The 26,233-nt window shown below is 37.5% G+C and overlaps 1 protein-coding gene across 1 annotated transcript in view; it reads left to right on the top strand.

Moving 5' to 3' along the window:
- ASXL2 (ASXL transcriptional regulator 2) overlaps window positions 1-21,419 on the top strand; it is a 114,388-nt gene extending 92,969 nt beyond the window's left edge. Inside the window, 4 exon segments of the mRNA XM_014563945.2 lie at window positions 2,265-2,361; window positions 4,810-4,915; window positions 6,804-7,518; window positions 10,885-21,419. Of these exon segments, the coding sequence (XP_014419431.2) occupies window positions 2,265-2,361; window positions 4,810-4,915; window positions 6,804-7,518; window positions 10,885-13,362 (3,396 nt within the window). The 3' untranslated portion in view covers window positions 13,363-21,419.
- The last annotated feature ends 4,814 nt before the right edge of the window (window positions 21,420-26,233 follow it).

Below are 26,233 nucleotides of genomic sequence, written 5' to 3'. Positions count from 1 at the left end.
TAGCATGAAACAATATTGGAGTGTATGTACCCAACAATGAACAATGGAAAAACATTATTTAGACCAGAGAAGGGAATAAGGGAGGGGCATGGATTAAGACACCTCTTTTCAGATTTATTTGAAGCTCTGTCTATGGAAGAGGTAAACTTCTTTGTTTCTCCAAAAAGCCGATTTTGGGTTAAAATAACTTTTTTTTAAAAACAATTGGAGCTATTAAATTGTAGAATGGATTGACTCATTTTGGAGTAACTTGCTGAGCACAGGAATATTCAAGGAGAGGTTGGATGACCTGTTCTCATAGGGAAGCCTGTTACTCCTCTGCCAAATCTATAAGTACAAGTCAGCAGTCAGCAAACTATAGCCCACAGACCAATTTCAGCCCACTGTCTGTTTTTGTAAATAAAGTTTTATTGGCATACAGTGAGTCCCATTAGTTTGCATATTGCTTATACCTACTTTCATGCTACAATGGCAGAGTTGAGTAGTTGCAACATAGACCATATGGCCTGCAAAGCCTAAAATATTTGTAGTCTATCCCTTAATGGAAAAGTTTACCAATTTCTGCTCTAGAGCCAGGGGGAAATAATGTTGGCCCAGATAGGTTTACAAAGTAAAGTGAGTTGAATTCCTTAGGGATTCCTTGAATCCCTAGGATGTCCAAATAGTTACCTAAATTTTCTTCAAAAAATTGTGACTTAAAACTTACATTTAGGTTTTTAATCCATCTAGAATATTTTTATATTGCTCTGAAATTGTGATTCAGCTTTATTTTCTACTGACTAGATAGCCAGTTGTTCCAGCACTACATATTTTTATAACTGTCTTTTTGCAATTTGTAATACCATCTTTGTTACGCATTCTTTTCATTTATATGCAGTATGTATTTATAGGCACTCTCTCCTCTTCCACTAGTTTCTTGGTTCACACTAATGCTAGTAATAATAGTTTTCATTGCAGTGGCTTTGTGTAGTATGTTTAATAATTGGAAAGGCAATTCCCCCCTCTCGGTTTTTCATATTAATTTTTTTTCCATATGAACTTTAATATTTTATTAATGAAAAATCTGCATAGGGATTCTGGTAGGAATCTAGATATTAACTTTGAGGAGAATAGCAACTTTATTAAGTTTTTTTTCACCTAAGTTTTTTCAGATCTTGTGTTTTAGATCCTTAAATAAGATCTTATGGTTTTAAACCAAGATAGGCAATCCAAAATTGTAGTGCAAAGAAGAATCTTAAAACTTTTTGTCAAGACATCACAAATCAAGTCAGTAGACAGATAGATTGGGGGAAATATTTTTAAATTATATAACAACTTCAGTATGTATAACATGCAAAGATTTTTACAAGATAGTTAAAAATAAGCAGCCTCAAAGAAAAATGAGCAAATGAAATTGGCATTTCAGTAGATGGCAAATCTGAGTATTCAATAAACATGCAGAAAGATACACAAAACTCTTGTAGTCGGGATGAAGGAAATTTTTTTTTTAATCATTTCACACCCATTAATAGCCAACAGTTAAATCGCATGTTAACATCTCTTGGTCACAGGGAAAAGAGTATGCTCATATATTTCTAGTAGGAATGTGAATTGTTTTAGCCTTTTTGGAAAATAATCTAACTATCTTTAGTTACATACACACAAATATTTCTTTGCTTTCAGAACCTATCCCAGAGAAATACAAGCACCTAGTATATTCATCTTTATTGGAATGCTTATTGCAGCTTTGGTGATTATGGGAAAACACTGAAAACAAAGTGTATATTTATGGTTAGGAAATTGGTAAATGAATTGAGGGACATTTATACAATAAAACAGTCCACAGCTATTATACAGAAGTTAAAGCTATGCCAGTTGACTTGGAGAGACTTCCACATTGTTATTATGTGAAAAAAAAGTAAGTTTCAGAATAATGTATGTAACTTGGTCACAGTTTTATAAAACAAATAATGAACCTCTCAGAAAAAACCTCTTACCTCTGTATTTATTTGCAGATGATTCTTTGAGAATAATTAATCAATGGGGAATGAAATTGAAAGGCGAGGAAGAAGGGAGGAGAGGTAAAGAATAAAAAAAATTTTAGAAAGAAATAATATTACATTATAAAATAGAAGTATCCATAATAAGCAGCATGGTATGATATAGTCATGTTTCTATAAAATTTAATGTACATACATTGTTTTCTACAAAGACAGGAAAGTCAAATTCCATATGATACATTTGGCTTTCTGTCTAAGCTTTCTGTGGCTTATTCTTTGACCCAGGTTGGTCCAGATGGTCTGATGAAGTTAAATGGCTCAGCCCTTAACAATGAGTTCTTCACTTCAGCAGCACAAGGCTGGAAGGAAAGACTTTCAGAAGGTAAGTGTTCAACTTCACGTGTCACCTAGGGTGTGTATGCACTTGGACAGCATGTTGGCACCCCTGCACCTCAGTGGGTATTTGCCCAGTTTTGGAAGGTAAAGGGCAGGATGTTTTGTAGGCTAGAGCTAGCTATTCTATGTGGAGCACATTGCTAGACTTTTATCTAGAGCATGTGACTAGGTTTAGCTCCAGATGGAGTCCAGCAACGTGTTCTTTTAAGGGTTTAAAGTCACCTGGGAAACTTATAAAGTACTGACTTCTAGACCCTATTCCTAAAGAGTGATCATTAATTCTAGCTTAATGCCTAGGAACTGAAATTTTAATAAGCAGAATATATAGAATTAGAGTTATTTTATGGTGCTGTGAAATCATGTTTTGGTAAGTGGTGAGATAACCTCTTACTGCCCAGTCTCAAACTAACAGTAAAAAGAGTCACTAAGAACATTTTTTTCAGAAACTGCTATATTAAGAACTGTTTCACCTACTGTAAAATTCACCCATTTGAAGTGTACGTTTCAGTGGCAGTCAGAACATTTTAATAAATACAGATTGTGACCAAGAATTTCACTGATCTGCCATGTATGCCATGTTTTCAGTGCTGATCTAACAAATTCACTGAGGGTAAATTATAAAGCATAACAAATTAAGTGATTTAACAGCATTTGCCCAGCATGTAGCATCAGTCGCTATCAGCATTACTTAACCCTGACTGCTCATTATAATCAATTGTGGTATTTTTAAAAGTACTGACTCCCAGACCCCACTCTCAATGATTTTGCTTTCCCTGAGCTTCAGTGTTCTTTTTTTTTTTTTTAATTTCCCCCAAATGATACCAGTATTCAGCCATTATTAAAATCACTGACCGTATTATTTTTATTTCAAATATTATGTTTGTTTTTCAGTACACATGGAATACAGACTAACATTTGAAAAGCCATATGAAGTTTTGCCAAGGAATAGCTTGTGAAAACAAGTGTGAGAACCTTAGAGATAAATACATTTTTAAGAAGGGCTACTTAAGGAATACTATTCATTGCTGACTTTTTGTTAGATCACTGACAATTAGAGTTAATTAACCAGCTAATTAATATCTATATTTTTCATTGTAATTGATGATTTTTCCCTTCCTGTTTTTCTTTTTAGGGCAAATTCTGTGTAGAAGGTCATCTCTTGCTGATTACTTTTGACCTTTCAGTCTTTCTTAAAGATTTCCTTCAGCAGAGACTCCCTTTTTCTGAAAGAATCAAAATCACATAAGCTCTTTAAAACATACCTGTTACCAGTACCTTTCTTTAAGGATAATTTGGATTTATGCCTCCTGTCTCCCAGCTTTTTAAAGTAGTTATTATCAACAGTGATACCTTGATTGTTGTCAGTGTTAACTTTTCTGTTTTGCATATGACTAGGGACTGCTATAGCTATAGTCATGCGATCATATTTTATGAGCAGCAGGAACTTTGTACACATGTGAACAGCGTTTAGTATTGTTTATTCCTCATTCTATCATGCACAGAAGACTCAACCAAAGAGCAGAAGTTCTGGGTTGGATTCTGACAGCCAAATTCCTTTTCTCCCACTCATATGCCCAGGACTGTGATAGCCACACTTTTCCTTTCCCTTGTCTTATCCGCAGGAGGTCTTAAACTTCAAATCTACCATTTCTACCTCGTAATCTCTGATGTCCTGGGTATTAGAGAATAAAAGGAACAGCCTATCTGAGCGACAGGTTTGAAGATGGCCTACGAAGCACATTCACTCTTTTCTGCTGATGGAGTGAGAAGGATTGAGGTGGTTGCTAGTAAAGGAAAATAAATGGCATATTCAGAGCAGCTGGGTCTTTGGCGTATTGAGTATCTTATTACCAGGGCACTAGACTGGTACAATTTCTGGAACAGTTATAAAATTGACAACTCCGAAACAACTCCCTACCTTTTTACTGGAACCTCAAATGCCTTTAAGCAAGGGCATAGCTGTTCATTATTCACTTAGAGCTAAAAGGCCTAAAATATAAGTTGCCTTGGATAAACAGAACTTTTAAATAATAAAATGTCCAGTGGCATTGTTTACTGAAAGCACATAGCTGTTTTTCCAGTGGAAAAGAAATGAACAGACTCAAGGTTACTGATAAAACAAATCTGTGGGGAATACGATGCTTGGAGCAGGAGGGAGGTGCTACAAGGAAAGCCCAGAGAAAAGGCCTCAGTTAACCTCAGCTGAGTACTGCAAACTACATGAAATGGTATGCAAGTATTTTTATTTCACCTGATGGAACTTAGGTAGTTCTTCCTTACAGTAAGTGAGAAATTTGGGGAAATTTCTGTTACTTTCACATGGTAGTATAAGGACTCCTGCAGGATTCATTCATGTTTACAAACAGTAAAAAGTTGCAAATAGCATATTTCTATTGAATATCTTTTTTTTTCTTCTGGGGGGGATACATTACAGGTGAGTTTACACCTGAGATGCAGGTGAGAATTCGACAAGAGATTGAGAAGGAGAAAAAAGTAGAGCCGTGGAAAGAACAATTCTTTGAAAGCTACTATGGTCAGAGGTAATATCAAGACAGGTTCTGTAAACCAAATGTTAATTCCTATACATGTGGTCTGTTTACCTTTCTGGAAAATCTAGTTTGCAGTTTCCTTCCATTTTTTTCATTAATTATTTTATATTAAGGAAATTTTTTCTTCTTATGAATCTTAGATGCACAGAACAGGACTCCTCATAATCCTTGACTCTTGACACGTTACCATTGTGGGTGGTATGGTTTCTTTAAAAAAAAAAAAATCAACATTTAATTGTCTTGAATGAGTCCCTTTCTTTGAATAGATTGGCTTTTCTTCCAGTAACTTTATAATTTATAAGAATACTGAAGTTCTGTACATTTTTATAGTAGTCAATTATCCCACAATAGGGTATCTTATCTAGAATCACTGAGCAATCCTAGGAATCCTGTAATACGGTCCATCATACTCAACATGTAATTAAACAGCCCTTCCTCCGAAGAAGGTACTCTGGGAGATAGACATAGCTAAATCAAGATACAAACTCTTTTCGCAAGGGGCTGTAGTCTAAGTTGTTTTTTTTTTTTAATCTGACAAAAAAAACCTTACTGAAATCTTAAAGGAGACACATAAACAGATGATAGTGGAGCTGTACTGTTCGAAGTAGAATTGAACACCCAGAGTCTTATTTGTTATTCTCACTTCCTTCCTTATGTCTACCTAATGGCAGCCTTCAAGGAGACTCTGTAACCACAGCTTGAGAACTAATGGCTCTTTTCCTTATCTCCGAGTAGTGTTCATTGATCTCCTTCATGGTCGTTTCGAGAGTGGTTCTTACTGAGATGGAGACCCCCATACACTGATTTTCTACCTTCTTGGTATGAGCTTTGAGCTCTTCTATAGAAATGATGGTGAATACATTAAGACTATTATTACAGGTAGTAATTATTCCATTGAATATTGTTCATTCCTTCCTTATTAGGCAGATGGAGCATTATGGCAGTTGTTGGGTTTTTCTATTACTTTTTGCCAGCTTTTTTGAAGGACTATATTTGATTACTATCCAGTTTTGTCCATCGCTATTCCATCTCAGGGGCACAGTACTGATTATTTGAAGTCTCCAAAAAGAGCAGTCTTGTTTTTACTTGTTATACAGTATTCTAAGATATTAGGAGAAGTCTGTAGTAACCACTACAGGGTAGCCTGGCTCTTAGCCAGGCCACATTATGGAAGTCCCAATTGGCCTTCACTCTTAGGATAACTCAGAGGCACTTAATCTCAGAATTTTAGAGCTATACCATGTGAAATTTAAACATGCTTTCCCTAAACTCAAGAGTTCTGATTTCCAGCCTCCTGAGAACACCGACCGACAACTCTCCTGTTGTCTCCTTGGGGCCCCTTAGATTTCTTGGGCCAGCCTCTCTACAGGTACTGCAGGGCAGAGTTGGTCACAGTCCAGACACACAATCCCAGAATGCATGGTCTTTGTCTTCTTTTACTTCTCTGTGGGTAGTCTGTGATACATGCCTCTAGACAGTGTAGCCCCTTTGTAAGCAGAAGTAATAATAATAATTAACATTATATTGAGCTTTTATTATGTACTAGGTACTGTTCTGAGTACTTTACATGCATTAACTTAGTTATTCATCAGAGCAGCACTATGAAGTGTTTAGCCTCAGTGTACAGTTAAAGAAACTGACATAGAGAAGGCTAGTCACTTAGTATCACATGGTTAGTAGGTATCACAGCCAGGAGTTGAACCTAGGCACTCTGGCTCCAGACCCTTCACTAATAATAGTAATAGTGAAGATAATATATGAAGACTACCTACTAAGGATCAGGGGTTCTGCTAGGCGTTGCCATATACCATTATCTCATAATACCTTTAATAGCAGGGGCCATTTCTCAACTACAATATTTCTTTCTTCTGCCGTTTAGCTCTGGCTTGAGCCTTGAAGATTCAAAGAAATTGATGGCCTCACCCAGCAATCCCAAAGTAAAGAAAATCCCAGCTGAGCAACCAAAATCCATGCTTCCTTCAGAGGGCTCTCCTGTCAGTGTAGTCCCAGTAATTCCCCAGTTAGAGTCTAAAGAAGTACTGCAAATGCCATCACCAGTCAGAAACGAAGAGCACGAAAGCCAAGATAAGATGCAGCCAAACTCCAAACCCACAGAACCCCTACTTTCCTCAGCTACCAACACAAATGAGCTTAGCAGTGTTCCTCCCACCAAGTGCCCAAAGGATGAGGCTCTCTTGGAGCAGAAGCCAGTTGCTTCTGCTGAACAGGAGTCTGAAAAAGAGAATCATCTCACTACAACTTCAAATTATAACAAAAATGAAAGCCAAGAAGCTTTAATTACATCCCCAAGCAAACCCAAGAGTCCTGGGGTGGAAAAAACAGTCATGAAGCCCGTAGTAGAAGCAGGTCCACCGGAGACCACTGTGAAAGAGCCTCCATCAAGTCTGGCCGATCACAGCCCAGAAAGCCTCAAGAGGAAGTCTTCTCTCACCCAAGAAGAGGTCCCTGCAGGCTGGGAGAAAAGGCCACGTGTCACTGAGAATCGCCAGCACCAGCAGCCATTTCCAGTCTCCCCGCAGCCCTTTCTCAGTAGAGGGGACAGGATCCAGGGCCGGAAAGTACCTCCTCTCAAGGTAAGAGAGTGGGAAGAATTGAAAAAGAGAGATGGTCTCAACACTAAGTTTTTGGTCGTACCTACTAAATTTCACGTATTTGTAGTTTTTCTAAATGCAGAAGCAGTTGTATATATTTGATATTCATATAACTGTGGTCATATATGAGTAAAATTAAACAGGAATTTAGAACTGCATTCTTACAGATCTGTACTCTGTTGGTGTTTGAATAAGCAAGGTACCTGGATAGCTAATGTAATCCACCTCCGCTCACCCCTCTGCTGGCTACTCTTGTATTTTAAGACTGTTATGAAAATCTCATGTGACAAAATAAGTATAGTGAGAAACATGAAAAGGTCATTGGTGTGGTTAAGAGATCTTATTGTTCCAAGAGCCATATTTAAGTGTACCTTGGTCTTTTCTTAGTGCCATAACTGATTTGATGTTCTGAGGCTCTAGAACTACCTTTTTTGTTCCATCCTTTTAAAGGAAATGTGCGTGGCTGCCATGAGTCACCACTGGTTACTTGAGGGACTTTTAGTAAGATGGAAACTCTTGCTTAGGATGTGTGATTAGTTTATGTTCTAGCCTTACATTGCTGCATGTCAGAACTTTCAAATTTCTATAGCAGTGTCATTGTCTTAGTATATAACTGGGCTTGTGCCTAATACCAGTTTGTAGTTCATTCTTCATTTAAGAAATGGTATTTATTTATTAATGCATTTTATTAGTAGTATTTATTAATACTATTGTGTCTACTATGAGCCCAGGCACTGGGTATTTTTCATTCACATTAGGATATAAGTAGAAAAATAAGCCAAATAGAAGTACTTTTTTTCCCTTTTTTATTTAACATTTAAGTTCTGCCTGGAAACATCCCTTGGAAACAGTTGCTAGAATTTGACCTGTTTCATGCACTGAGACTCTTCTTTCTTATTTTGCTTCTTGTTACTAATAGTATGAGGTTCTCTGTTACTTTTTAATTTTAAGATGTGTGGTTTCAGCACTCAGGAATTTCTGCCCCCCCCCCCCCCCAGTTTTCTACCATTAACATATGCAACATATACTATCAGGCTTTGCCAGAGATTTTGATTTTTAAGATAGTCACTTTTATTATTCATGTTTTAAAAATATTAGAAACCTTTCTCTACTGCATGTCAGCTTATCTCCAGACCTGACCTGAAAGCTGAGTTACAGTTCAGGTTTTACTTTATATAAATGACACTTGGTGAGAACCGTCATTTCTGTTTCCTCATCCGTCTGCTTCCTGCTAATCCAAAGAGGTTCTACACTGAAAATTTAAATCCACTGTGACCACGTTAATGTTACTTAACTTTTTTCCTTTTTATTAAACTTCTCCTTCCTCATTTCTCTAAAAAAGACTTTCTAAAAAACAAGTTGCTTTAGTAACTCTCTTACCGTAGACCCTATCTCAAAATCCTGCTTTCTTAGACAAAGTTCAACATAATTCATAACAGAACAGAATCTTTTAAACAAAATTTAAATAGAAAAAATTTGAATTTTATTACAAATGATATATGGATATGTGTATAAAAATTACATGCACATGTCTGTTCTATATATATGCATATCTATAGTATAAAATGTGCATATATATGTATAAGAGAGATGTAAAACTCAGACACTGTATATTTTCCATTCAGTATACGTTTGTAACAGAAAGAATATGATTCCTTTGGTGTACCAGGGCAGAGCTTTTCAGTAAGTTAAAATTGTTGAATTTTTATCAGCGCCCAGAAAACCTTGAGTGGTTTTTGTGCATAAAAAAGTACAACATCTCATTTATTCCACATAAACAGATAATAGGACTGTTTACATAAATAACTGAAAATTATTATTTTTAAGCATTAAAACTTAACTAATTTTAATGATTGTTATTTAATGAACATGTTATTAATGATTTTCAGTCATTATGATAAATATCATTTACTGTGCTAGATATGTTGTTATGCTCAAGATTATTCTAATGTAAGATTATTTGTCCCATATATATACAATTCCTTTAAACAACTGTGCGTTTTATGTTCTTGTTTTTAATTGTCTAGTTTTATCTGTTTTTGTCTCCTTATTAGTGGTCTCCTCTAGATGGTGTTACCAAAGGGCAACAGTTGCTTCCCCTTTGAGCAGCTTCTAAAATGCTGTGTGCAGTTGGGTATAAAATAGTTTCAGCTTTAAAAGAGGGATTAAGTACATCTCATGATGCAAAATATGTGGACTTTGTGACAGATGTTACACAATCCTACAACTCTAACTTCTGAATGACAGAGAATTTTTCAGGGCTGTTGACCTTTTCAGAAATGGGTATTGCAAATAATGAAAAATCTTTAATGACATTATTATTCTCAATTTAAGGAATTCCAGAAAGATGACATGCATTTTCTTGGGGTTCGGTGGCTTAATTTTTTTTTTTAATGAAATACCCTAGAACATCTGTAACGTTTACTTGCTGTTTTAAACTCTGCCAGCTACTAGAAGGTCCAGATATTGATGCATTCTGATTAATTTCAGTAGGTTTCAAAATATTGTTTTGAACAGGAGTCACTCATTTCAGATGTAGTATTTTGTGATGTGAAAATCAGTGGTTTCAAACCTAGTGATGCATCAGAATCGCCTAAGAAGCTTTTTGGAAATGCATCGTTTCTCTAAGAGTGCTAATTTGCGATTTTAGGGATAGGACTTTGAGCACATACAGTTTTTTAAAACTCAACAAATAAGTATAATGCCAGCAGGGAATGAGAATGACTTTGGTAAACGTTATAGACATTAGGTACATACTCCTTTATATGGGTGGGCAGCATGGATCACATACTGTCTTCCTTCCAGTGCTGTCTAGAATTTGTGCTGTCTCTGTAATTTGAGGTAACTCAGCCTTATGCTATGTGTGTGTGTGTGAGTGTGTAAAGGAGAAGAGAACAAGAATTTTCCTCTGGACCTTGTTAGCAGAGCCAAGAAGTAAGACAGTAATTATGTTTTCTTCTACTTTATTTTTTCTGTTTCTCTCTCTTTTCTTTTACACACGTTTTAAAATGCAGATACCATAGAAAGGTCAGTGTCTTAAATAATCAACTGATGTTAGTAGTGGTGACATTCGGAGAGAGTTGTATTGAGAAAAGAGGTTTGAGACTTTGGGATGGGAGTGGATGTTGAGGGAGGAGTGTCATTGGCACCAGTAGAGGAGGTGGAAGGACCCTAAAGCAAAGCTGTGTTACTGTCTCCATGGTTTGGTCTCTTAGCCGCAGGCCTCCCGTCCTTGTCACAAGTGTCACATTGTTCACCATACTCTAAGAATTTAAGCCTTAATGAAGTTTTGTTACTTTTATAAATGAAAACTAAGCTCTGTTGTTTTTTCCTCCCTAATTCTTTCAGATCCCGGTCTCCAGAATCTCCCCCATGCCGTTTCCTACATTTCAGGTCTCTCCCAGGGCTCGTTTTCCAGTCTCCATCACTAGTCCTAACAGAACAGGAGCCAGAACTCTTGCAGACATCAAAGCAAAAGCCCAGCTGGTCAAAGCACAGAGGGCAGCAGCCGCCGCCGCCGCCGCCGCCGCTGCAGCCGCCTCAGTTGGAGGGACCATTCCGGGACCTGGCCCAGGCGGGGGACAAGGGCCAGGAGAGGGGAGTGAAAGGCAGACTGCTAGAGGAGGGAGTCCAGACTCAGACAGAGTCAGTGAAACTGGAAAGGGCCCCACACTGGAACTGGCAGGAACTGGAGGCAGGGGAGGTACGAGAGAGCTTTTACCCTGTGGTCCAGAGACTCAGCCCCAGTCTGAGACCAAGACCCCAGGCCAGGCACAGCCTCACAGTGTCTCTGGAGCACAACTACAGCAAACCCCCTCAGCGCCTGCAACATCCGCCCTCAGTGGAGCATGCACAGGTGTCCGGTCACCAGCCCACACTAGCGCACCCCCACCAGCTTTAGGGAAATTCAGTCGTGAAAAACTGAATCCCATCAGGGCAGCAGCCACAGTGGCCTCTCTTAGCCACCCACAAGGGCCCAGTAATTGTAAGCAGGAGAAAGCACCTCCTACTCCTGCAGATCCTGCTCTAATCTCGGGTGCCTCGCCTGTTCGTTTTGCAGCCAATGGCACATTTGAGCCCAAAGCAGGTTCTACTAAGAATATACCAAACCCTTCAGCCTCAGCAGAGATAAGAGCTAGCGCTTCAGTGGATATGACTCCCCCGCCTTTAACATCTTTATTGACAACAGCCACTTTAGAAAAGCTTCCTGTGCCCCAGGTCAGTGTAACAATAGCACCTACCGGATCAGCTCTGTCTTTGAGCACTTTGCCAGCAGCTTCTAGCCTTAAAACTCCAGGAACTTCTTCAAATATGAATGGACCCATTTCAAGGCCTAGTTCTAGTATCCCTGCTAATAATCCTCTGGTAACTCAGCTGCTGCAGGGCAAAGATGTTCCCATGGAGCAAATTCTGCCTAAACCTCTCACCAAAGTTGAAATGAAAACTGTTCCACTAACTACAAAAGAGGAGAAGGGGATGGGAGCACACGCAGGCAGCAGTGTAACAGAAAACAGCACTAGAGAGGACGTTAATGAGAGACAGCCCCATCCAGCTACACAGCAACTGAGTAAAACCTTGCAAAACAAGCAGCTCCCCCAGGTCCCAAGACCTCTTCAGCTCTTTTCAGGTAAGGATCTGAGGGACTCTAGCATTGATGCACACCAGTACCAAGAAGGACTGAGTAAAGCAACCCAAGATCAGATCCTTCAGACTCTGATCCAAAGGGTTCGGAGGCAGAACGTTCTCTCATTTGTGCAGCCCTCGCAGTTCAACTTTACTCACTCAGGTTTCCAGTTAGAGGACATCTCCACAAGCCAGAGGTTCATGCTGGGTTTTGCTGGCAGAAGGACATCCAAGCCTGCAATGGCAGGACACTACTTACTGAACATTTCCACCTATGGCCGGGGTTCAGAGAGCTTTAGGAGGACCCATTCTGTAAACCCTGAAGATCGGTTTTGTCTAAGTAGTCCCACTGAGGCCTTGAAAATGGGATATCCAGACTGTAAAAATGCAACAGGAGATAGTAGCAGCAGCAAAGAAGATGATACTGATGAGGAAAGTACTGGTGATGAGCAGGAATCTGTCATGGTAAAGGAGGAGCCGCAGGCTTCCCAGAGTTCCGGCAAGTATGAAGCAAGTTCAGGACCCCACAGTAGAGAAACCCTACCCACCAATGATTGTTCAGCTAAAAAGAATGTGAAGGCAGAGACACCAGTGCCTGAGCAAACCACTCTAAGCAAGGAGAATTACCTGTTCACTAGAAGCCAAACATTTGATGAGAAGACCCTAGCCAGAGATTTTATTCAGGCAGCACAGAAGCAGATGGCTCATGCAGTGAGAGGTAAGGCCATGCGTAGCAGCCCTGAGCTTTTCAGTTCCACTGCTCTTCCTCTGCCTGCAGACAGTCCTACCCATCAGCCTCTACTCCTTCCACCTCTGCAAACCCCAAAGCTGTATGGAAGCCCCACACAGATCGGGCCCAGCTACAGAGGCATGATCAACGTCTCCACCTCGTCTGACGTGGACCATAACTCTGCTGTGCCAGGGGTGCCTGACTGTAGCCAGGTATCTAGCAATGTCGGTGATGTCATGTCCTTTTCAGTGACTGTCACAACCATCCCTGCTAGCCAAGCTGTGAATCCCAGCAGCCACGGCCAGACCATTCCTGTTCAAGCCTTTCCTGAAGAGAACAGCATAGAGGATACACCTTCGAAATGTTACTGCCGATTGAAAGCCATGATCATGTGCAAGGGATGTGGAGCTTTCTGCCATGATGATTGCATTGGCCCCTCCAAACTGTGTGTCTCCTGCCTTGTCGTTCGGTAACAAGACTAGAAGGAGAGTGCACTGTGAGGGAGGCAGGAAGGGGGGAGGGTAGACAGAGGTGATTTTTGCGTCCTTTTGGAATCACAGAAATAAACAAGTAGGTTTCAGTTGTCTTAAGAGACAAATGTTACTTAATCAGGAATACAGAGTACAGATCTCACATTTTAGAGGAAGAGCACCTTGTATAGTAAGTCCAGGTCAAGCAAGACTTTGTGAATTTGTGACAAGTTTGCACTTAAAAATCATGTAAATATGTCACATCTTTTTTTAACATTTTTCCAGGTGTTTAGGTAATAATGTATTACTTCGACTTCAGATTGGTATTCCACTTCGTGTGACTCTGAAAAGTTTAATGCCATACATGGTAAAAGGAAGTGATTTCCCTTTGGCTCTTTCCTAAGAGGCTAGGGAAGGGAAGGAGTGAAGGAATGGTCTGAAGAAATGACCATTCATGCTGATTCTGTCTCAACATCCTGACTGCAGGCTTTACATAGATTATTCAGGCTTCGCAGGATTTGGATTCAGGGTTTACTCAGTCCCTTCACCTTAGATGGAACCTTCTTAAGTTCAAATTTCTGATGAGGTATTAATTTCCCAGGTAGTAGTTCAGACTCTGAAAGTTCTGACTTGGTTGTTGGCTTCCATAAAGCAGAACTGTTGCCAGGCACTCTGCTTGTAGTTTGTGTACCCCTGCTTCTCCCTCAAGTCCCTCCCCTGCCGTGAAGCAGGGAGTGTGAGCCACAAAAGGTCCTCCTCGCTGGGCCCCTTGTGTTACCATCGCCTGTGCAAGGCAGAGATTCCAGTCAGAATCTCCAAAGGCTTGATCATTTGTGGGAGCTTACAAACAAGTTTGAAATACTGGTAAAACTTAACGGAAAGGTATTAGTGATGGGGAGATTTGAACTATGTGTCTTGTTGGGTAAGTGGAGTAAAGGTGCAGAAACTGTTGAACTGAACACAAGGAACTTTGGAAACGATTTTAACACTAGAAACAAGGGAGGCCCTCATTTCCTCATCTCTCCCAACCTGTTACCTGCTGTTCTACAATCAGCTGTTGCTACAGGTAGAAAAACTGCTTATGCCACGTTTGCCCATTCTGTCAAACCTGTTTTGACCTCCCAGGCATCTGAGGAGTATGGGAGTGATCTTCATACTACTTTGAACATACACGTGCACACACACACAGTAAAAGTCAGACATTTTTTTCCTGTTTTAGAAAACATGTTCCCTGTTTTGGATTACTGCTGTATACGCACCAGAAATTTCTAACGTAAGGGGGCTTTAGTGAATGGCCAAGGGAACATCTAGAAAGGAAGAGAAATCAGCTCCAAATTCTTGTTGTTTGTTTTTGTTTATTCTTTTTGTTTCCTTTTTTGTTGGTTTTATAATCCTGTCTAGTGACTGAAGAATTTTTGAGTACATATATTTAGGTCATGATTAAAGAACATTAAAAATAAATCTACAATTCACTAGAATTTGGTATTTAAAGTGGAGGGTTGTCAGTGTGCATTATTTGCAAATCAGTCTGAAATCTCCTTGTTTCAGGTGTGTAAAGGACATATATTAGTGCATCCTAGTACAGCTGTAGTTGTACTTAATAGTCAGGATGTGATATTTACAAAATGCAGAACAACTTAAACTCGTTAATTAAGTCACATTCCAGATAGGGGAAAGTAGGCAGTAATGATCTTTGCTTTGCCCCCGTTCTGCTACCCACCCACCCCTCCCTACCTCACCTCCTGCATTATACGTACACTGTTTTGTTTGTTTTGCTTTTTCCAATACTTTAAAACCTATGAGAACTATTTACTGTTTTTTATTTCTTGTTCCTCGGTTTTTTTGTGGGCCAAGGCAAAGATAAGGATTAATAGCTGTGTTTCAGTTTCAGCCAAGATAATTTGATGTCCTTCTAATAAGTTCCCTTTTCCCTCCGGCACACACATAGCTAAGAGATGCAAGGGTCTGCAAGGGTCCAGGGTAAGGAGAAAGTCCTCCAGCCAATAACCTCAGAAACCATGGTTCTGTTCCCAAGCTTTCAGTGCCCTGAGTAATCCAGAGGGGTGTTAAAAAGACCTGTTGCTGGTTAAAACTCCATTCCCAGCTTCTTCACTCCCCACTTTAGTGGCAGGACTGGGGTGGTCTGCCTGTGAAAAGTGGTTGGCTGTTTCAGAACTGACCCCATGCTAAACACTCATTACCAATTTGGATTTTCGAAATGATTTTCTTCTTCACATCTTTCCTATCATAGAAAGTCTCTCCTCCGTGGTTCTCTTAATCTGAGGATGGACAGACTAACGAGGAAAGGAGGAAAGGCATCAGGGATTTTCAAGTCCATTTAGAGAACAAACCACATCGTGCCTATTCATCTTGACCCAGGCTCTTGCAGATATGACCTAAGTATTACTATTCACCAGATTCTCTTAACAAATAGTACCTAGCTAATAAAATATTCACATTTATGAGTGCCCCCCCCCCAAAGTTGTCAACTTGGTACATGGGTCAATCTTGACTGAAAAAGAGATAGATTCTCTTAGGTTGGTAGAAAATTGAATACAATCCATTTATCAATTTGTTTCAAAACAGTGGTTTCATGGAGAAGGTCATCTTATGTGCTGACTGAGCTGAACAGAAAAAAGGAAAATTATAATCTGGCCTTTTTGAAAATGATGTAATAGGAGTAAGAAAACCATTGAATTATTAGAATATGATATTCTAGTACCTTTAAAGCAGTCTTTATCGTAGGTTTTCAGTTACTTTACCTTTCAATTCAATCAGAAATGTGTCTAATAAGTAAGTGCTAGGCATATTTTTATGGTATTACGTTGCACTATTTCCAGTGACTAGTCAGGCATCATGCCTGATGCTTATGCCTCCAGGGTGTGCTTCTCAAGCCTTCAGACCTTCCACTGCAGGTCCCCTTGGGGAGACAGCATTAACAATATATCATCTCAGTCTCACGAATCTTCCAAGTTGTCTAGTGAAGAAGGCTTCCTGAATCTTAAAGAATTTTTGTTAAAATTCTCCATCCTAGTAAACAGAAAATAAAACCAGATAACCTGGAGTTGTTGTTCGCCCTACTTTAAACCCCTGTGTTGAAGATACTGAAGCTGTCTGTGGTACCCCATGTACCGTTTTTAAGAATAAGATCTGGCAGAAGGAAATTTTTCTTGGGGTAGGGGAAGCATACTAACATGGGCTGGGAAGGCGCACGGTGCAGATATTTTAGGAGTTATCACAGGATTAAATAGCCAAAGGAAGACCTCATTGCCTTCCAGGTGAAGGTATAAGTTTATACATATTAATAATCTGACCGTTTACCATCCTAATTGCTCTCATTGCCTTTCTTCACCTACAAGTCCTTAAAGAGCTCTTGGGTGAAATTATTTGTTATACTGAGGGGGTCTTCTCTGGTCATTACATCGCTATTTATTTCTAGAGCTCACTGTCAGTGAGCAGTACCAGGGTTGTTTTCTCTGTGACTTAGAGGTTTCACTTCACAGGAAAAGGAGAGGAAAGTCTCTCCACTGCATTACAACTATGTGCTAAGTAAAACAAGACTTGACCAAGGGTAGTTTTCAGCTCAACTTACAGAGTAGTCCAAAGAGACTGAGAAACATGATGATAGGCAGGGATCTTTCCTATTGTGTTTCAGTACCTACGTAACCTATTGGAAGAGCAATAGGCGCAACTGTTCCTAAAGTTGAAGTAAGAGCTTCATAGATTCTTGGTTACTTTATTTTTTTTAATGCTTTACATTTGATACAACTATTAAAGATCAATTTTAAAAATAGCTTTCCAGTAATATATTTTAAGTAATATATATTTTAATATCTATGTAAAAAGTGACAGTGGAAGACTTTGAATTTCTCATGTATGGTATGTTTAATGTAGGACCTCACTGTTAAGGCACAAATTATTTCAAAGGAAGTTACTCTAAAGACACTCAGATTATTTCCAAAAAAAAAAAAAAAATGCAATAAGGGGAATAGTTTTGGAGTTTATTTTTTATTTTAAAAGAAAATTGACTTATTTACCACAAGCTATTATTTTTCCTTCTGGCTATAAGGTTTGTACAGACTGGTTTGGTAAATGCTAAACTTTTGTGTCTTTTGCCTTTTTAAAGGAATTGTTAACATTGGAATTGAGGGTATGTACAGAGAAGTTGGTGTCAACACCATTTAAAAAGTCATATTTTTTCACAAATATAGAAAAATCATTTTACATAAGAATTTTAAGTATTTGCAATAAATATATGTATATAGATTGTATGTATTCATATATTCTTATTTTTCATTTTATTATTAAGTAAAAGATAATTAAAGTGAAAATAAAAACCTTGGAGTTTTTGATGCATCTTGAGGTCTGACATACATGTGAGAGTGGTGGGTAAGGGCCCTCAGTTGTTGCCTTATACTACTATTGGACGGTCACCAACAGGTTGCATAAAAGATAGTAAAATGAGGAATTTGGTGATAAACAAATCAGGGTAGTGTGTTTCTTTCAAAACTCTACTGAAAATATTCAGTTCTCCTCATCTGTTAGTCTCTGCTTTCACCCTTGAACTGTTCTGTCTCCTAACCACCTAATGTTTCTGGGAAAGTAAAAACCAACAAAATAGAACGAAGTGCATTCTCTTTTAATGTGCCCATTGTTTGCTTCTAAAAGAATGGTAAGAAAATGTCTCAGGGGGGGAAAAATAGGTTTTCCTTTCTCCACAGTGGTTAATAATTCATTAGCAAACAGTCACTGCCACCACCTTCCAGACCACAGGGTTTATGTGAAGATAATAGAACTTTCTTTTTCCCTTCTCTAAGAAGTGAGTTTCATAGCCAGTTTTATATTCTTCCTGATGGATCTGGAGATAAAAGGGCTAGGAGAACTTGAATGTTGATCTCCCTGTTGTCAGGAAGGGCATTTATGGTAATGAGGACTGAGCCAAACACTAGCAGAGGTTAACCATACCTAGCGATAATCTGGAGTCCTGCTGTCCAAGAGAAGCTATTTTGTGGTTGTAAATATTTGGTTTTAAGATATGATTGAGGGAGCAAAAGAATACCTAGAGAGTCTGGAAATAAAGGTATATAGCCCATTCTTTAAAAATGATTAACATACAACTTTATTGGTGACCTAAAAGGAAATACGATTGGAGTTTGAAGAATGTATCTTAATGACCCTCTAACACTTCTAGTTGTAAACTGGTTCTCCCCATAATTGCTCAGCTGTGGTTATTTTCACTGATAAAAATAACAATTTTTGGAAATAAGGATACATAGAAAGCTTTTTAAAAGGCAGCCTTACTATTTTTCAAAAAGAATTCAAATATAGGGTTGCCCAAAGACACTGAAGATAGTTTAGACATCTAAGAGAACAGCACTAAATCTTTGCTGAAAATACACCTATTTCTAAAGGAAAAATTTCAAGTCTCAGGGAGCATCTTTATCCTCATAATTCCCATATATGGTAGATATGAATGAAGGTGAAATACTTAAATGTGTGTGAACCAGACCATGATGAACATTTACAAATTTCTAGTACATACCAGATTGTACTGATTTAGATTGTAACTCTCCTCCCCACCCCAGCCCCAATTTCTAGTGCATACTGTTGTTTACTCCTACCTCACGGAAAGTAAAATTCATATTCAGGTAATGATATAGGACCCTAAAGGTATAACTGGACTACAGTTGAGTGAGACAGAGCAATATACCAGAACATAGCTTCTTGGATCCCCAGCTTCCCTTTGTTTACATCACAGAATTTTAGAAACCTGTGTTTGTTGCTTTGAACACTACTTGACTAAGAGTGGTCTTCATAAATCAAATTTCAGATAATGTTTCTAGTTGTTTTTGTACACAAATCATGTTATTCACTAATTCAAATATCTTTTGGACACCCGTGTGCTAAGCACTGTGCTAAAGTTCTGGTTAAGCAAGGTTGAAGAAAAGCAGTCATGTAAGTTGTAAAAGGTCTTCCTAAAGTAGTAACCATAAAGCGTGTGTCTAGTTCAGAGCTCAAGGAGTAATATATGCTATGTTATTTCCCAAGACGTTGGAGGTTTAAGAGTAAATGGGCTATGAAATAGAAGCATTTGAGGCATTGGGCAAAACACAGTGGCAAAACATGAGGAAAGAAAGGAGAGGCATTGCCCAGAGATGAAGTAAATGGAAGTGAGGAGACTTGTTAATAAAACTTACGTTTTTGAGAACTATCATTGGACGATCCAGAGTTATTATAGAAATTTCAGGAAGTCTCTTAGTGATAGCCAAATTGAGAAAATCAAGCTGAAAGCAATCCCTTTTAATTCTGTTCAGTATGTCAGTAAAGATGCTTCATCTTATTTCAACTAACCCTTTCAAATAACTATGGAAAATAATGCAGCTTTCCTGTCAAACCCAAAATAAGCTAAAGGGAATTCTAAAAAGAACCTTGATTTTCATCTTATAGACTGGCAAGAAGGAAGTGCATTCATCTAAAATTATTAGGGAGATTTCATCTGTGTTTTCTTCATAATGGATAGAATTCGTGTTTTTTATTTTTACAGGATTGGATTTTTTTCTCCTATTTCTAAGTCACAGGACTTTAATAAAGAGGCGTCAGCAAGACACTAAAGCCTCTATTAAGTGGCTTAAATCCTAATTCTTTAAGACTTTCTGGTAGAAAGGTTTTAAAAGGATAAATCATATTTTGTCAGTGCTTATTCTTAAATTTTCTTTACCCGTATTATTAGATTTGCAACTAGAATTCTGTATTCCAAAATATCCATGCTCACCTTTCAGTCAAAAAGGTATATTCCAGCACGTAATATAGTCTCAACTCTGTAAAGGAGGTAGGAGGGTGGATATCCTATATTTTCCTAATACTTAGCAACATTAAACAGAAGATTGGGTTTCTTTCATAGGCACTGTATAAACTAAGAAATCTATATCTCTGTGTAGCTTAACGTCTTAACCTAAAAAGGGAATCCCTACAAAAAGTTCCTTACAACAGAAAGGACAACCTAAACCAGGAAGAAAGATGATCAGCTCTGGAGATGGGCTGTGACTACATAGTGGGTTCTCCTGAAGAATAACTGCAAACTCGATTTTCCTGGTTCTTCAAGCTCTAAAGAAACTAAAAGGAATTTTTTAAATCCTAATTTTTCATCTTGACTGCAAAACCTAGAGAATGCCTAGGGGAGAAAAAAGGTAAATCCAAGATCAGATTTGAGTGAACTTGGAATTATTCCTTTACTGATTTTTTTTTTTAAGGTTTTGTGTTCCCATAACATAATGAATTGCCATGAGTGGAACATGGAATTTGATTTAAGACATTTTGTGGGCTAAGAAATGGTTTCCTATTGAACTATATTTAGAGGTAACTTTTGCCACTGATCAGGATTTAGGGTTGTTCATCGGTGTCTAAGTGATGCAGATGTTGGCTCATAAAGACTACGTTAAAACAACTTGAGTTAACATTTTTATTAACTTTAATCATGGATCCTCACTTTTAAATACTTAAATATTTAAAATTCAGATTAGCCCAATAAGAAAGCAATGCATTAAATGTTACCAAAATATCTGAAGATACTTTAGAACTGTTATTTACACAGTCCGTGTCCTTCCTATGGAAAGTGTGGTACATAAAATTGTACATTTCTTGGGTCAGTTCTTTTTGAAAACCGGTGTTTAATGTTTTCAGGGACCTAAAGCTGGGAAATGATGGAGTTAGACTTTGACCCTAAGTCAGTAATTCTTTTCATTTTAGGTTTTCAGCTATAGCAATTTGAAGACTTCAGTAGTGACCCCAGTTTAACCTATATGTAGTCACTTTGAACAAGATTTAAATTAATGAAACACTTCCGGAGTCTCAAATTTGGTCCCCTGTTTGTTGCATAGAGAGAGAGATTCTGGGCTGGGGAGGACCTGATAATTGTTCTCTGATAATAAACTACTGATTAAAGAGCAAGTTTGTTCTTAGGGAAGTCATGAAATTTCTAGAACCCATGAAATATCTAGAGTACATGACAACTGAAACTCTAGAAATTAAAAACTTTCAGCCATAAGTGCTATGACCTATTTAAAAAAAAAAAAAAAAAAAAGCCCATCTTAATTCTGTGACTCATTGCATCACACCTTGAGACTTTTCACCAGCACCAAGAGAAATCAGAATGGAAGAAATGACCTTAGGTCAGTCTTATTCACTAAAATCTTTGTGCACATAGGCCTTAGCACTTTGACAGATAAAGCTCTGCCTTTTAGCTCCTTTTCACTCTTTATCCCTCCCACTTTTAGAGTGTTCCTTTTATTGGTCATATAAAACTACCTTCAGAATTGAATGTATAATAATGTTTCTGCACATGGACAAACTGTATTTTATCTTAATGACTCATTTTATGTTGAATAAAGGCATACAGTTTTACCCTAGCGACTGCGCCTTTTCTTTTCCAAAGAAACCAGACACCATATTGAATGATTTACCTGCTTGCTTCCCCATCCCCTTTACCTGATTGCACAATTGTTCCCGGGTCCTGGCTAAATTGGAGTACTTCAGAGAGTGCCAGTCTCTTCCGGCAACAACCAGAGGGAGTTAAAGAACTCAATATGAGACATAAATAGTGTGTGTATTTCAAAAATGAAAAGGAAATCCAGACTACAAAGCTACAGTAGTCAAAACTGTGGTAATGGCATAAAGTCAGACATACGGGCAAACGGCATACAACTGAGAGACCAGAAATGAACCCTCAAATATCTGGTCAAATGATTTTTGACAAGGGTGCCAACACAGGCCAATGAAGAAAGGACAGTCTTTTCAATAAATGTTGGGAAAATTTGATATCCACATGCAAGAGAATGAAATTGGACCCTTCTATACCACATACAAAAATTAACTCAAAATGGATCAAAGCCCTAAACATTAAAAACCAGAACTATAAAACTTTTAAAAACAAGAGATCTTCATGATTGGATTTGACAATGATTTCTTAGATATGATGCCAAAAGCACAAGCAACAAAAGAAAAATTGGATTTCATTAAAAATTAAAAACATGATTGTATCAACAGGCATTATCAACAGTGGAGAGACAACGTACAGAATGGGAGAAAATATTTGTAAGTCATATATTTGATAAGAAGTCAATATTCAGAATATTTAAGGAACTTCTACACCCCAACAACAAAGGAACAACTGATTTAAAAAGTACTTGAATAAAGGACTTGATTGAAGGACCTGAATAGATCTCCGAACAAGATACGTACATGTGGCCAATAAGCACATGAAGAGATATTCAACATCACTAATCTCACTAGGGAAATGCAAACCAAAACCACAAGATACGACTTCACACACATTAGGATAACTATATTACCAAAAAACAGGAAAATAACAATGTTGGCAAGGCTGTAGAGAAATTTGAATCCTTGTGCATTGCTGGTGGAATTGTAAATAGATGCGACCACTGTGGAAAACTGATTGTTTCTCAAACAGTTAAGCGGAAGTACACTATGATCCAGCAATTTCACTTCTGGATATGTGCCCCCCAAAACATGAAAGCAGGAACTCGAACATATTTGTACACCAATGTTCATAGCAACATTATTCATAATAGGTGAAACAACTCTAGTGGATGAACAATGTGGTATATACATATGATGGGATATTATTCAGCCTTAAAAAGGAATGAAATCCTGACACATGCTACAACATGGATGAACCTTGAGGACATTATGCTGAGTGAAATGACAGATAAAAAAAGAACAAATACCATATGATTCCACTTATATGTGGTACCTAGAATAGTCAAATTCCTAGAGGCAGAAAGTAGAATGGTGGTTGCCTTAGAATAGGGGTAAATGGAATAGAGAGTTAGTGTTCGAGTTCTGCGGATGGGTGGTAGTGATGGTTGCACGACAATGTGAATGTACTTAATGCCACTGTACACTTAAAACTGTGCCCTTAAGAATGGCTAAAATGGTACACTTTATGTATATTTTACCACAATAGAAAACAAAAACAAAAGGATACTCAAAGTGGATAGAAAAATAAAACTTGTGTGACATTTTCTTTTCAGAGCAACCTGAGAAGGTTAATTTTAAAAAGGTTTTATTTAAAGAAATAGAAGAACCTAAGTTCCACCAGTGGAGTTAAGAAAAACCCTGTAGCACTAGAGAAACTAGTGATGATTTAGAAAACCTATGTATCTTTGAAGAAAGCAAAGTTCTTGGAGACTAGCCTGTGCAAAGACTCAGAACTAAGTGTCCTTGGACCTAAGAAGTTACAGCTGAGAATGGAACCAAGTACAACCAAGAACTCAGACTGGTCCAAGTAGTACAGCCAGGAACCCAGAATGAAGCATCAGAGCTGATGGTCACCAGGAATTGATGTCAACAAGAAGCAAACACCTTTTAAAAATAAGGAAAACCATTAACCATCCTCCTCCCACATAGTAAGCAATTCTAGTGAAGAGTAGAGTTCTTGCAGTGGACATCTTTGCTGATCTCAGAGACAAAGAGATACTTCATTTTTAAATTTGCTCTTTAAAAAATTTTACTAAAGTCAACCAAACACCTCTCTATATGAATTATTTCTGTCTCTTTGTGAATTATCTCAACAGGATTTTTGTCAGGTCTCCTATTGGATTGTTGCACTTAAATTTTTTTAAATTGAGATACAGTTGATTTAGAATGTATTAGGTGTACAACAAAGTGATTCAAAATTTGTATAGATTATATTTCATTTAAAGTTATTACAAAATATTGGCTGTATTCCCTGTGCTGTATAATATATCCTTGTAGCTTAGAGTGTTCCATTTTTTACTCCGTGTTCTTCTTAGAATAAGGCCATTAATCTTCTGCAGTGTGTGTTGCACATAATTTTCCTAGTTTTTAATGTTCCCCATTTTTGTTTATAGTCTTTTGCCATACAGAAAATTTTAAACTTTCTGTAATTAAATTGATCATTTTCCTTTAAGATTTTTGTTTTCATGACATGCTTAAGAAGTCCTTTAACAATACATTGTTTATAAAAAAAATTAATTCCTGCTTTTTTCCTAGTTCTTCTGTTTAAATTTTTTAGCAGTTCTATTAAATTATGACTAATATATAACCAACTGTACATTTTAAAGCATACAGTGTGATAAATGTTGACATATTTTACCACCACAATCAAGATAAGGAACACAGCTGTCACCTCTATAATTTCTCTGTGCTTCTTTGAGGTCCCTCGGACCCTGCCTGACACTATCCCCAGGCAACCAGTAATCTTTCTGTCACTTCAGATTAGTTTGCATTTCTAAGAATGTTATACAAATGGAATCATACAGTATGTACTTTTTGTTGCCTGGTTTCCTTCACTCAGCACAGTTGTTTGACACTTACCTGTGTTGTCACCTGTATGAGGAGTTCATTCCTGTTTATTGCTGACCAGGGTGCTGTTGTATGGATATACTACAGTTTGTTTATCCATTCACCTCAGTTGTTTGAGTTGTTTGAGTTGTTTCTAGTCTTTGGCTATTACAGATATAGCTGCTATGAACACTTGTGTACAACTCTTGGTATGGACATATGCTTTCATTTCTCTTGGGCAAATTCCTGGGAGTGGTACTGCAGGATAATATGGTAGGTGTATGTTTACCTTTCTAAGCAACTGCAAAACTGTCTTCCAAGGTGACTGCAGTACTTTTAAAATTCCCACCAATGGTAGGAGAGATCTAGTTCCTCCACATCCTCATCACATTTGGGTCAGTGTTTTCAATTTTAGCCATTTTGGTAAGTGGGTAGTGTTATCTCTCTAATGACTACTGTTGTGGAACATCTTTTTATGTGCTTATTTGTCATCCATGTACCTTTTTTCATGAAATATCAGTTCACATCTTTGGCCCAGTTTTCAAATTTTTATTTACTATTGAATGTTGAGAGTTCTTTCTATATTCTGATACTCAATAAAATACATGCTTTGCAAATATTTTCTCCCAGTTTGTGTGGTTTGCCTTTTCATTTTCTGAACTGTTTTTGGAAAAACAGATTTCAAAATTTTTGGATGAAGTTTATCAATTTCTTCTTTTATCAGTTGTACTTTTGGTGTCATTTCTAAGAATTTTTTGCTAAACCCAAGTTCACAAGGATTTTCTAACATTTTTTTTCAAGAAGCTTTGTAGTTTAGGTTTTACATTCAGGTCTATGACCCATTTTGAGTTAATTTTTGTATAAGGTGAGAGGTTCAGATCAAAATTTCTCTCTTTCCCTATTGATATCCAATTGTTTCATGTGTCATTAAATGACACACTGAGTGACTTCTATACCTCTGTTGAAAGTCAATTGTCCATATGTGTGAGTCTATTTCTGGACTTGCTTCTGTGGTCCAGCGATTTATTTATAAATCCTTCCACCAATACCACACTGTTTTAATTACTGTAGCTTTATAAATGTCTTAAAATCAGGTAGTGTTAGTCCTCCAACTTCATTTTTTCCTTTTCAGAGTTGATTAGGCTATTTTAGGTCCTTTGTTTTCCATATGAATTATAGAATTAGTTGTCAGTTTCTATAAAAAGAGTATTTTGATTGGGATTGTGTTTAAGGTATACATCAATTTGGAGAGAATTGAGATCATAACAGTATTTTGCCATCAATCCCTCATTCCACTTATTTATATATTCTTTAGTTTCTCTCAGCAATATCTTGTAGGTTCCAATAAATGTCTTTTACATTGTTTGTCAGATTTAACCCTACATTTAAAAAAATTTTAATGATATTGTGACAATTAAATTTTTTTAAGTTAAAAATTAAACACAATTTTGAGCATCAATTAATAGATATGATGAAGTGATAATTGATGAAAAACATTGAATTTATATTTTTATACTGATTTTGTATTCTACCTTGCTACACTCACTTATTA

Source organism: Camelus ferus, chromosome 15, assembly GCF_009834535.1.
Source record: "Camelus ferus isolate YT-003-E chromosome 15, BCGSAC_Cfer_1.0, whole genome shotgun sequence".
In the NCBI taxonomy this organism is placed as follows: domain Eukaryota; kingdom Metazoa; phylum Chordata; class Mammalia; order Artiodactyla; family Camelidae; genus Camelus; species Camelus ferus.
The sequence above is the reverse complement of the archived record's forward strand: the minus strand, read 5'-3'. Positions and strand labels throughout refer to the sequence as shown.